Source organism: Mastigoproctus giganteus, chromosome 12 (assembly GCF_048544385.1).
Source record: "Mastigoproctus giganteus isolate SK-2022 chromosome 12, ASM4854438v1, whole genome shotgun sequence".
Taxonomy (NCBI): Eukaryota; Metazoa; Arthropoda; class Arachnida; order Uropygi; family Thelyphonidae; genus Mastigoproctus; species Mastigoproctus giganteus.
In genome coordinates, this window is record NC_143586.1 from 121,605,646 (window position 1) to 121,620,160 (window position 14,515).

Here is a 14,515-nt window from a genome sequence, read left to right on the forward strand (position 1 = left end):
GCACTTTATTCTCCAATGGAACTAGAGAATGCGATAATGGTCAAACTTGGAGGCATGGTTTTCACGTAAAAACAAAACTGGTGGTGCTATGCAAAGTGCAGGAAAATTCAAAAAAACTGCGATTGTAAGATGCCATCGATTCTGACACACCCCATTTTTAGAGACGTTTATAGGGGAAAAAAAAGTGCGTCTTAGAATCGAAGAAATACAGTACTGTAATATTTTCATTTTGCTTATTTAACCCAACACCCATAAAAAAAAAAAAAAAAAACACCCAGCGTTGTTTTTTTTAAAACAAATGTTTATATTTCAGGTAAATCGAAGTTGGATTCTGATCGTTCCTATTATCAGTACATAACTGGCCCTTTGACTTTTAAAAAACTGAAAATTCTGTAATTTTTATCAGGAAAAGCAGAAAATTTTTGTAATCCAGACTTTGGACTTCAATTTAAATTTCACTGGCAATTTTATGATAAGATACAGCCATGGGATTTTCTTTCAATGATCAGTGCACCTAGGATTTTTTTGTCTTTGAATTTCTGCTTGGACTACATGCTAAACATCATATAACTGCTTCAAGTAAGACAATAATACAGAAATGCTGGGTCAAAGGTTTGTTTAGAGCAGTAGCCCAGCTGACTTGGATGTCAAAAGCATTTCCAAAGTTTACTGACTTTTTGTTTCTTTCACCTGATCCCCTTACATTTGGCACGGCAAATAAGCAATTTTAATGATTTTGTGAGTGCCAAACATACAAAAATATTTTGATTAAATAAATAATGATTCAGTTTTTGCATGTGTGTTCCAGTAGTTCCAGTTTGGAAAATAGTTTTCTGAATACAGAATTTACTACAAAGACTCTGTGGAGCATGCACATAATGCAGATATATATTTTGAAGTTTGTTTCAATAATTTCCATATATGTAACTACACAAAAACACTACAGAGATGTACTGCTACCTATTGACTATATTTTCAGGTAATAGCAGCAGTTTTTATAAGCATGTTACTTTTGAAAATCTGCAGAGGAGGCGCCTTTACAATAGTTAACATGGGCTTACACAACCCAAAACTGAAGGAATTCTCTGGTCCTCAGATCCAGAAGTTAAAAATCACGAAAAGTAATAACTAGTTTTTATTTTTTTAAAAGATTTTATGATTTTTTTAAAAAAAATTTTCATCTTGACTTTATTTTTCATAATAATCTCATTCTAATGTTCAATTATAAACTCAAAATAAGAAAAGTTAATGTTTTTAAAACCATTTAAACACTTTTCAAAGGCATACTACAAAGTATGATTTGTAGTATGCACCTTTTTACTGTCCAACTTCAAACTCACACTTTTCTTTTTCCTCATTTATTCATTCAAATTCCATTTTCTGGAACAGCCTTCTTTCATATGTATTTCGTGAAGATTACAATCTACAGACACAGATACAAACAGTTACTTAGTAAATGTGGGACCCAATTGGAGCTTGCTGGCAAAGTTTGTCTTCCAAATTTTGCAGGCCCCTTTCCAGCTCGGCTCCAATGCTGCTGCAATGTCATAGTTATGCCACTGGGTTTGTGTGGTGTTCCAGCTCTAATTCAATAATAAAGTGAAGAATAAAATAAATTTTACTTACCTACCTACATAAGGAGCACAATTATTCAAATATAAACATGCCATTATTACAAAACAACTTTATAGTGATGTGTACCGCATTTGGCAGGGTGAGCGGGGTTGCTCAGCCATACAACGGGTGCCAGACGAAAGTAATTAATTTTCATACACGTATGCTCCACCATACGTCTGGCCCATGGTAGGGTATACATGTATGAAAATTAATTACTTTTGATATTTCAAGGGATGTGTAAAAACTAGCCTGCAGAAGCATGACAAAAATATTTTTTCTCATGCTTCTGCAATGAAAATATGTGATTATGGAGGAAATAAATGTGCTGATTCCAAAAATCATGATAAAAAGTCTCTATCATGTCTACATCAAAAGATGTACCAATGTTTAATGTTAAAATAAAGAGATATATACGTATATTTCAAGTTTGTAATACAAGTGTAAAAAAATATTATATGTTCTCTATAACTCACTTAACTTCGGAAAAAAAATCATAGCGAAATAGTTATTTCAATAACGTATAATCAGCATTCTTGTAATTACCCTTAAAACTGTTTGCTACTAAGGGACTTCCTCTTGTGTTCCTGCTTACTCTCCCTCACAAGGAACCAGCAGTAATCCCCCATCATTACAGTATCCCAGCGACTCTGGTACCGCTTTTCCATCGTGGAAATATCTTGATGAAACTGCTCCCCTTGTCATCACTCCCCTCATCACTTTCTTCTCCCAGATTTTTGGGGAAAATTCAAGTTGGGAATAAAGAAAATGAATTTTCAATGTAAATTAGACACCAACATTTCATAGTTTTCTTCTTTCCTATTACCTAAAAAACCATGTACTGCCGCCTTAAATGATCGCCAAGATGCCAATTCAACCTCCTTTAACTGGGTTTCAAACACATCCTCTTTCAGGAGTTTCCTAATTTGGAGATCTACGAAAATTCCTTCCTTAAGTTTGGCATATGTTAAATTATGAAACACTTCTCAAGTATGCAAATCCATTACCATCTTTATCTAGTCCCTTCAGAATTTTTCATCAATCCAAATTTGATGTGCAGGGGTGGAAGAAGAACCTTGTTTGGTTGCACTAAAGGAATATATTTTTCATTACATTGTCCTGGTATGAACTTGTTCCACTTGTCCCAATGTTGCACAACATAATGATCTGTCACAGGGCTGTCCCACAAACACAAAAAAACAACAATATTTTGTGAAACCCCCCTGTAAATCAATAACCTTAAGATCACTGCATATGTTCCAACCTGGTATTTTAAAGCATGTAGCACCTTACACATTCTTTCATGATCGAATGAAACACAGGAACTGATGGAAATTCGTTGTCATTATGAAGCAAAACAGCTTTTAAATTTAATTTTGAGGCATCTATGAATAAAAGCCATTCATCTGACTTATGCACAACACCTAGTTCTTTCAGAAGTCCAATAATGTCTTTGCAAAAACACATACTCTCCTCCATAGCAAAATATTTTGAAAACTTTTCATGTCTTTTTTTGAAACACTGAAATCTTTGTTCCTAAGTGTGCTAAGTGCTCTCTTAAAGTTGTAAATTGTTGCATCGGAATTTGAACCTAGAAGCCATTGTTTATCACAAGTTTATCACTAGAAGCTTGTTTATCATAAGAAATCCGAGGCCAGAATCGATTGCTAAAATTAAGAGAATTAGCTTATATCTGTTAAAATAAATCAGTATGTCATACATTACTGGCTAGATTAAGCAAATCTGGCATATTTTGGTGTGACATAACTCCCTCTATATTTCATAACTGTGATGTGATGTGAAACTATCATGGTGATTTTTGAGATCTACGCATAAAAATTGGTTAAAAGCAGCATTTAAGTTCTTCGAGGTAAAAATCATGTTGGCTAATGTAATTAGCCCTATATAATGGTCAAAATTTCCACACCTTTATAAATTATACAGACTTCGCTTTTCACATATTATGAATTGAAAAAAAAAAAAAAAAAAAAATTGTGTTTTTTTTTTTTTTTTCACACAAAAAATAAAAAGGCCCTATTAATTTGGAGTAAGGAGTGTGTCAAATGGACCCCCAAGCAGTGGAAGTCAGTTATTTTCTTGGATCAGAAGAAATTCAACCCGCATGGTTCTGAGGGGAGACAAACAATTCGAAGTAGAAGTGTGAAGAATACCATCCAGACTGTATGGTGTCTACAGTGAAATTCCTACCAGCCAAATGATATGGAGGTGCATTTCGTATCGCAGAATAGGTAACTTGCAGTTTATAAAAGGTTTCGTAAATGCCAATGGATACCTGGCTATATTGGAAGGCAAATTACTACCAACCAACTGCATCTTTCAGGACAACTCTGTTGCTTGTCATCAGGCGAAAAGTGTAAGTAGGAACTTCTGTAGTTACTTTAGCTTCATTTCTGCATTAAAGGTTCGACAGTAATGTGTTTACATTTGTTACGGGTGAAAAAATAGTTGGAAGAATGGCCCATTACAACTCATAGGTGACCAGGAAACATCCTGGACCTAAATCCTATTGAGAACTGTTGGCATCGTGTGGAATCTGCAATTGCCAGAAAGAAACCAAAGACCCCTTCATGAACTTCAGGAAGCCATAATTCGTGTTTGGAACAACGAACTATCAGTTGATTATCTTCAGAAATTGATCTTGTCAATGTCTCGACGGTGTGCTGCTGTCATCAGAGCCAGAGGCAGTTCAACTAAATATTAGTTTGCACCTGGTGAACTTTTCATTTTGTTTTCAATTTAAAATGATAAACTGGAGCAAATTAAGGGCTTCTGATAACATTTCAGCCATAATTGTCATGTTTACCAAAACTGCTGTGTAAAGGTTGCAAATGCCCATTTTGGAATATTTTGAGAGAGTGCCTGTCAAATATTACTTAGCTTTGCCTTAACTATTAATGTATCTTTTGTTTATATTTCTATTTGTGATGCTAGTCATTAATGTAACATACCATTGCGAAAAAGGGTTAGAAATGTAAAATTCCTAAGTGATGCACTTTCTTTGAACGTGCTAAAGTTTACCTACAGCCAGCAGGTGGTTGATTGTTGAAACAGAAATCTAGTATTGTGGAAGTGAATGGATTGAATAAAAAATTCAAGGAAAAACTAGAGAAATTCTTGGAGGGTATGGATGGGTGAACTGTGTAGGTTTTTTTTTTTTTTGGCTGATGCTATATAAGCTTGCTTTCTTGCATTGTTTGCCATTACTACTACTAAGAAAAGAAGTCAAAGAATAAGAGAGAAAGTCAACCACCCACATGGTGCCAAAGCACCTCCATAAGACCCTAAAAGCAATAAGCCTCCCAGAGAACACTTACATGGAACTCCAAAATGCTGCAATCATGAACACTTGTAGGTAGGATTGGTCTGAGTCCCTTGACCAATAATAGTAATTGGACATAACAACCACCCCATGCACCTGGTAACAGTACCTTTTAATTTTTCCATCACGGGTTGGAAAAAAATCAATAAGGAGAAAAAGTTGATAATAATAATAATAATATATTTCAATATGAGGTTGGGGAATTTTTGAACAAACGGTTTTGACATTTAATCATCATCATCAGCCATTTTCAATCCACTGCAAGATGAAGGCCTCTCCAGCAACTTTCCAGTTCCTTCTACTCAAAAACTCATGAATTTCATCTATCCATCTCCGCCTTTGTCTTCCAGGTTTTCTTCTAGCTCCTCTTGGGTACCATTCTGTTATTTTCTTAGTCCATCTGTCATCATGTCTTCGAGCTATGTGTCCTGCCCAAGACCATTTTAGTTCTTTAGTTTTGATAAGAATGTCCTTTACTTGAGTTTGCTGCCTAATCCATGTGTTTCTCTTCTTATCTAACAGTCTGATTCCCAATATAATTCGTTCCATTCTTCACTGTGTAGTTCTTAGCTTCTCTTCCATTCTTTTAGTGAGTGCCCAAGTTTCACTTCCATAAGTCATGGTGGGGAGTATACATTGATTCATTATTTTACGTTTCAGACAAACTGGGATATTGCTCCTCAGTATGTGACTATATTTCCTGAATGCTATCCATCCAAAATTTATTCTTCTCTTGACTTCCAGCCATTTATCATTATTACAGCTAATAACTTGTCCCAGATAAGTATATGACTGCACCTTTTCAATTACTGCTCCTTCAATCATTATTTCCCTTTCCGTGGCATACTTGTTCATCATTACTTTTGTTTTAGCCATATTCATCTTTAGTCCAAAATCCTTACTAACTGTGCATAACTGATTAAGATTTTCCTCTAATTCTTTGGGATCGTGGCTTATGACCACAATGTCATCTGCAAATCGTAAATGGTTTAGGTACTCTCCGTTCACATTGACTCCTTTCTGCGACCAGTCTAATCTTCTGAAAGCTTCCTCAAGGGCAGCAGTAAACAGCTTCGGAGATATTGTGTCTCCTTGTCGAACTCCTTTCTCTATTTTAAATTTGCTACTGTCTTTGTCTAGTCTAATAAAGGATGTAGCACTCTCATATATTTTCTTCAAAATCATAATATATGGAGTATCTATGCCTTGTCTTTCCAGTGCCCGAAACATTGCCTTATGCTGTATGGAGTCAAATGCCTTTTCATAATCCACAAATGCCAGGCATAATGGTGTTTTATATTCATTTGCTTTCTCCATTAGCTGTGATATTACGTGAAGGTGATCCATAGTTGAGAATCCTGTCCTAAAGCCAGCTTGCTCTTTCGGTTGATTCTCATCGAGTATTCTTTCTAATCTGTTAGTAATGACCCTTGTGAACAACTTGTAGATATGGGATAACAAGCTAATTGGTCTATAATTTCCAATTTCTGATTTATCTCCTTTCTTATGCAGCAAAACTAGGATTGCATTATTCCACTGCTTAGGCATCACACCTTTTCTAATGCACTTTGTGAAGAGCCTTGCCAGTTTTTGTGTTATGTCTCTTCCTCCCAATTTTAACAACTCTACAGTAACTTCATCTTCTCCCGGGGCTTTCCGATTCTTCATTTTCTTCAATGCATGTTCTACCTCATCAGGAAGAATATCGGGTATGTCGTATGTGTTGCTACTTTGCAATCCATCTTCCCCACTGCTGGTATCATTCCCTCGCTGCTTGTATAATTCCCTATAGTAGTCTTCTGCTATTTGAATTATGCCTTCTCTGCTGTTTATAATTACACCATCGCTATTCTTCAGTTTCAGTATCATTTGTCTTTCTGTATTACTGCTCATGGCTGCTGATTTAAATCCTTTGTTTTCCCTTAATGCTTGTTCTACTTTTCTTGTGTTAAATATTCTTATGTCCTCTCTGAGTCTCTTTCTAATCGCTTTGCATAACTCAGTATACTCAATTTTCTCCCTGTCAGTGTTTTTCTTGCTCTTCATTTGTCGTCTTTGGTTCATCATGACAAGTGTTTCTTGACTAATTTTTTCTTCTTTGGATTTCTGTTTCCCTATAGGTTTCTTGGGCTTTATCACTTTCAGAAAGTTGTAATATTCCTCGTCCATATCTTGGTCCTGAGCAGTCTGCAGAAGCTCAAACTTGTTCTTAAGTTCCAGTACATACTGCTTTTTCTCCTCCTCTGTTATTTCAAAGACCTTTGTATTATTTACTCGAGTCAGTTTTTTCCTTTCCTTTCCTACATCTATATCAAGTGTACATCTTACCATTCTGTGATCACTTCCAACATTTACCTTATTCAGGACGGTAACATCATTCACAATATATCTTCTGTTAGTGAGGATGAAGTCGATTTCATTAGTTGTTAATCCATTTGGACTCTTCCATGTCCACTTTCTGTTCACCCTTTTCTTGAAAAAAGTGTTCATTACTGACATTCCTTGAGATTCTGCAAATTCCACAAGTCTTTCACCTCTTTTATTTCTTTCACCAATTCCAAAATTTCCTATAGTTCCTCTTTCTGCGCTGTTTTGCCTTTTATACAAGGGGATAATCACCTCCTTATTCCTGCTAGCAAAATTCCTGTATATCACTGACAAACCCCTGTGAGCTGTCCTGGCAGCCAGACTGCACAATTACCCCCCCCCCAGGTCCTTTTCATTTTCCGCACACTCTGAGTAATCCCATAGTACTGCACAGTTGTTACATTACTATGGGATTACTGCTACTCATATGCAGTACCTTGCATTTGTCAAAGTTAAACTTCAATTGCCATTTCTCCACCACATCTACTTAATTTTTCTAGATCTTGTCACAAAAGCATACCTTGATTATTATTGTTAACCACCCTTTGTATCATTTGCAATCTTAGACAATAAGTCTGATATACCTTCATTAATAAATACAGAAAACAACAATGGGCCCAGCAAATAACTTTAGTCCATGTAGGGCAGTGTCCTCTGTCTTCACCCACTCAACCATCACTTTATCATTCTCTTAATCCACACTGCTCCAATTTGTACAGCAGTCTTTTATGTCCAACGATATCAAAGGTTTTCCTGAATTCCAAGTATATGATATCAAAATTATTTTTCGCATCGAGTTCCTTTGTCACTGCATCACAGTACCAATTAATTAATTTGGTCAAACAAGATCTCCCCAAAACAAACCCATGCTCTGACTGAAGTATAACTGCACACCTGTCTAGATGATCCTGCATTAATTCTTTAACCAGTGACTCCAATATTGTCCATTATTTCATCATCAGCTAAAGGAAAAAAAAAAAAAGAAAACAGAAAAGAAAACTTTTCTGTTTTCTCATTAGTTTAGATGAACTAATGAGACATATGGCAGAGAAGAAAAATGCATGGGATACATATAAATTAACACGTGACACAGAAGCCTATGATAGATATAAGTTGATCTGTAACTAAGTTACAAAGGAGGTTAGGCAGGCGAAGGCAGATTATGAGAAATCTTTGGCAAGGGATGCAAAGAAAAACAGCAAGGAATTCTTTACTTATGTAAACTCTAGAAGGAAGGGGATGAATCAGATTGGTCCATTTGATATCGATGGTTCAACTGTTGATGATCCTGCTCAGGTAGCTAACAAACTAAATGAATATTTTGCATCGACATTCACACATGAGGAGTTATTCAGCGAGGGGAATGCCAGAAGTGTATTCAACTCTGGCAGTAAGCAAGATAATCTTGTAATAACTGAGAGTAAAGTGGAGGAGAAATTGTTGAAGATAAACACAAGAAAGGCCTGGGGTGGATGGGATCTATCCAGTTTTATTAAAGGAGGCAGCAAAGGAAGTAAGCAAACCCTTAGCCATAATTATGAGAGCTTCCTTGGACTCAGGGGAGGTACCCACAGACTGAAGATGTGAAAATGTGACCCCAATTCACAAAAGAGGATCAAAGGCCGACACAAGTAATTATAGACCTGTGAGTTTAACTTCTGTTCCTGGAAGATTAATGGAGGCAATGGTTAAAGAAGCACTGCAGGATCATCTAGACAAGACTTCAGTTATAGCTCGGACACAGCATGGTTTTGTTAAGGGGAAGTCTTGCCTGACCAATTTGATTGAATACTATGATGCAGTCACAAAAGAACTGGATGCAGAGAATAACTCTGATATTATATATTTGGATCTTAGAAATGCTTTTGATATTGTTGCACGTGGAAGACTGCTGCACAAATTGGAGCAGTGTGGCATTGGAGGCAAATTGCTGCTATGGATAAAGGGGTGGTTGAGGGGGAGAAGATAGAGTGGCAATCAATGGACACTGCTCATCGTGGACTAATGTTATTAGTGGAGTCCCTCAGGGTTCAGTGTTGGTCCATTATTGTTTTCTGTATTTATAAATAATATTGATGATGGTAAAAGTAAAGTGCAGCCATTATTGATGATGGTATATCAAACTTAATGTCCAAGTTTGCAGACGATACAAAGGTTGGCAGGGTTGTTAAGGACACTACTGACGCTATGCTGCTGCAACAGGATCTGGAAAGGTTGAGCAGATGGGCTGAGAGGTGGCAAATGAAGTTTAACATTGACAAATGTAAAGTACTACATATGGGAAACAGCAACCCCACAGCAACGTATCAACTCTGTGGTACTACACTGACAGTGGTAGATAATGAAAAGGACCTGGGGGTAATTGAGCAGGCAGATATGAAGTTTTCTGAGCAGTGCAGACTGGTTGCAAGAGTAGCTCATGGTGTCTTATCAATGATATACAGGAATTTTTCTAGCAGGGATAAGGAGGTGATTATTCCCTTGTATAAGGCAATGGTCAGGCCACACCTTGAGTACTGTATACAGGTCTGGAGACATCATTTCAAGAAGGATGTAGAGCTGCTGTAACGAGTACTGAGAAGGGCAACAAGATTAGTGAATGGAACAATGGGTTGCTCTTACGAAGAAAGGCTTAAGTTTTGCAAATTACAGTGTATGGAGACTAGGCACCGGCGAGGTGATCTGATAGAGGTGTATAATGCATTGAATGGGTTGAGCAAGCTGAATGCTGATGGCATTCTTCCTCTTGCTCAGACTAAGAAACTGAGGGGACACAGTTTCAAATTGAGGAAAGATAATTGTAGAATAGATGTGCGGAAATTTGCCTTTAGTCAGCGGGTAATTGGTTGGTGGAACAGACTTCCATCCGTCGTTGTGGAAGTTGATAGCCTAAATAAATTTAAGGCTAAGCTGGACAGGTATTTCGAAAGAACGGAGGGGTGAAGTGGAATTTTTTTTTTTTTTTTTTTTTGGCTGATGCTGCATAAGCTTGCTTTCTTGCATCATATGCCTCTACTAATGCTAATGCTAAAAAAGAAAGAAACACTTCCCATATCCCCTGTCCATTCTCCCCTTTAACAGTTTTTATGTCTAGTTCTTTGAATTTTTCAAACTACCCACTTCACAATACTAGATAGAATTTTGTTCCAAAAAATCAGATACCTGCTGGTATGACAGCTGGTAACAAAAACATGGCTGATAAATTTATAATTGTGCTTTTACCTCACCAAACTGTGGCAATATGAACTGATGACATGACTGACCGTGTGATAAAAAACTGAGCAACATTATTAACAAATGCTATTATTTCTCAAATTGTTCTTGGATGAAAGCACAGACCAAAGAGATGCGAGTCACCTACTGATATTTGTTCATTCTGTTCAGAGTATATGTAACATATCTGTATACAATAAACGTTCCTGAGAAATGCCGCGGATACCGAAAACTGAGTTATGGCTCCGTTCCAAAGTATGAAATATATAAGAAAAACTAGTCTAAAATTTTGTCTATCTATGTATTATATGTACCTTCATAATATGACTATGTACATAGACAGTACATAGTGAAATGCAAGCATATGGCATCGAAAGGAAAATAAGAAACAATTTAATATTAAATGTAATATTTATTAGAAATTTCAAACAAATCTTTCAATCCAGCGCTTTTGCTATAGCTAAAGAATTTATCCCGCCAGGGCTATTACCAGTTTCACTAAAGTGTTGATAAAGGAGTTTTGCCTTTTCACGAATGATGAGTGAACTTAAGGGAATTTTATTATGAGTTCAGTCTTCTATCCACAGATTTAAAGCTTTTTCCATTTTTTCTAATTTAACGTCATGAGTTACAGAGCAAATGTTTGAAGCAATTAGCACGTTTTCACGGACACTAAGGCGGATTTTTTCTTCCGATTTTTTGATTGATCGTACTGTTGACTCATGATTTTATAATGTTTTGCCACCGAGGAGACACTTTCACCATTAGAAATTTTGTCTAATAACTCAATTTTATTCGCTAATGTCATCACCTTCTTTGATCTTTTCACATTTCTCTTGTTATTCGTAGCCATATTTTTGTACGGGTTAGAAAGAATTTGTCCACAATAAAGTCACTTTCTTCTGTTAACACACTCGAAAAAGTCTGTTTTACATTGTAAAACAGTAGATTTATCACTTTTGTAAGCATATCAATTTATAAATTTATTCAATTTATAAGCATATAAATTAAAAACAAACGACGAAACCTTCCATGACAAGCACCTAGCACATACTGAACAAGGTGGGGGGGGGGGGGGCTCACATCTGGTGAGTATGGGCTTGGCAAACCCAGGGTCCTGAGCTGGATATCATCATTCTTCTCTTCTTGGTGATGCCTCTCTCTCTCTCTCTCTCTCTCTCACACACACACACACACACACACAGGGGGGTAACTTGGGAATTTTTTTTTTTTTTGGCTGGTGCAGCATAAGCCTCAGGCTTCTTTGTACCATATGGCTAATAATAATAAATAATAAGGATTAGCGAGAAACATCCACGCTCGAGATTTTGTCACCCCCCCCCCACCCACTGAGCGCTGTTTTGACCAGGAAAGATGATTTTTGCTATGCCCATATTTTTTTATGGCGGAAAATGTTCACGGCGCTTTAAAATTCACATTTTCTTTTTTGTGTCATTTTATATTAAATTAGCGACCGCGAATAGCGGGGCTTACTGTATTTCTAAAAAAGGCAGTTCTGTAAGAGAAAAACTCACTTTATAAACAGCTTATAAAACCCAAAGTTTCTCAGGTGAGTTAGCCTTCACAAAAATAACTAAAATTTTTTTGCACACTGGATTACATAATGTTTGCATTGAAACAAACATTACATATTTTTTTCATTACTTGTTACTCTTTGATCAATTTACTCATTAAAAAAAAAATTAATTTTACAAAAATACCTACCTATTCTGGGTGATGAAGATGCCACGAATATTATATTAAAGTATATCAATAACACAATAACATTCATATTTTCCAGTGAAAAATATAGTAATACCAAAAACTCAGATTAATTATGCAAACTCCACAGCTACAAATTAATCACTTACACAAAGCAATACGACACATGCATTTGGTAACAGTTTTTGAAGAATATGCCTAGAAAATAAAACCAGGCTGCAAAAATACCTACAACAAATAGCAAAGTCCATATTTCCACATACCAGCAATGAAAATAAGTCTTGTTTAACCAAAACTGCTTTATGCTTTAAACAATTTTTAATAGCTTCATACTTTCACCAAGTAAGCAATAATGCTGCTATATAACAAAATCATAGTAGCAAAGCTGGTAATATACAAGTCCATAACGACTAACGGTTAGAAACAGTTTCGGCCACAGAGTAATAAAATACAGAGTATCAACTCCCATAGACGATAACGTTAATTCCGGTTATACGTTAAAACGCATAGGAAGTCGCGCCACCAAAATCGGACCTAAGCAACAAGCCGGAACATTGCGAAGAGTGTAGAGAGGGTACACCAAGTACTAAATCTTAGCCCAATGGACAATATATCGATTCACCGAATATTAATATAGAATATTCATAATTAATTATTGTTGCTAGACAAAAAAAAGCACTATAAAAGTCAGGAAGGATAATGAAATATAAACATAAATAGGGATATCGAATAATCTAAAAGAAATAGTTATGATAGCCGTGTGGTAAGCCGTTTTCTTCTTCCTGTGTTAAAATCCTTCTGGGTTTTTTTTTTTTTTTTTCTAAACCCCCTTCCCCAATTTTTGATATATTCTTATACAGTACTTTAATTTATGAAGTATACACATGGTAATTTTGTTGTTTTTCACATATATATTTTTAAATATATAATTATTATGATATATAATATTTTAATAACTGTAATGGCTAAAATGCAACATAGGAGGATATTAATATGAGTCGTGTGTGCCCATTGCAATAAAGATTAATAAATAAAGAATTTTACTTACACACTGCTGAGTTCAGGTGAGTAGTAATAATAGGTTTCAGTACAGTAAGCCCAGTGCACCTGCTGCACTATACTGAAACCCACCAGTGTGTATATAAAATTCTTTATTTATTAATGTTTATTGCAACTGGCACATGACTCATATTAATTTCCTTCCCACCTGTTAATGTCTGGCCATTATTTTAAATTATTACTTATTTGATCTTATTTAACTCCATAATTCTACATCTGGTCACTTGAACTAATGAACACTATTGTTTTCAGTTTCCATTTAATGAATTTATCTCCTTTTGATTTTGGTTTTAATTTTAATCTTTTCCTTTATTTAATTATTATTTTATGTCTGCCATCCTATGAAATGAACTGTGCATCATTTGACTGTTAACTACAGCCACTAATATTTTTTTTTTTTTTTTTTTTTAGTGTACTACACAAAAATACAAATAATCTGGAATGAATGAAAAATTTGGAAGACATTATCTGCGACTAAATTTTGACTGTTTTATTGCTGGGTTATTTTCTTTAACCAAAATAAATTACCATTCTTTCATTCAGATCACTATTTATTTGACTTAGCATTACAACAAAAAAAAAAAAAAAAAAAAACAAACATGACACTATAATTCAAAGTCCTTTTATTTATGAAGTTTCTCATTACATATGAAAGATATTAGAATTACATGTAGTCTTCTGTAAATTGAAATAATAACACTATCAAATGAATTGTCCTGTAATATATAAAAAAGCATGTTGATTCAAGTCATAAAATTAAAAGGAAGACTAAAGACTTATATGCACAGTCCAGACTGGCCTACCACCTGTCTCCCAACAATGTACAAGATCATGACCAGCTGCATAACCAAGAATATATCTGACCACTTTAAGAGCAAGAACATAATGGCCGGACATAGTGTAGTGTTAATCATAATGCAGCTCTGGGGGTTTCCCCCAACTCCACGTCTAGCAATCTGATGAATACAAACTCTATAATGGCCGGATTACTGTTATTATTATTAGTGGTAGTAGTAGCTATATGGTGCAAGGAAGCCTGAGGCTTATGCTGCACCAGCCAAAAAAAAAAAAAAAAAAATTCCTGAGAGAGAGAGAGAGAGAGTGGTAGAAAGGAATCACCAAGAAAGAGAAGAATGATGATATCCGGCTCAGGACCCTGGGTGTGCCAAGCCCATACTCACCAGATGTGAGCCCCCGGGG

The 14,515-nt window shown here is 35.7% G+C and overlaps 1 protein-coding gene across 4 annotated transcripts in view; it reads right to left on the reverse strand.

Annotated features, from left to right (window-relative positions):
- LOC150077381 (prenylcysteine oxidase 1-like) overlaps positions 1-12,700 on the reverse strand; it is a 94,612-nt gene extending 81,912 nt beyond the window's left edge. For 2 of the 4 annotated variants that reach the window (XM_090386219.1, XM_090386217.1), the window contains exon 1: positions 12,489-12,700. In XM_090386219.1, the coding sequence (XP_090242345.1) occupies positions 12,489-12,507 (19 nt within the window). In that variant the 5' untranslated portion in view covers positions 12,508-12,700. The other 2 variants (XM_090386218.1, XM_090386216.1) reach the window with 2 other exon arrangements.
- Positions 12,701-14,515: the final 1,815 nt, after the last annotated feature.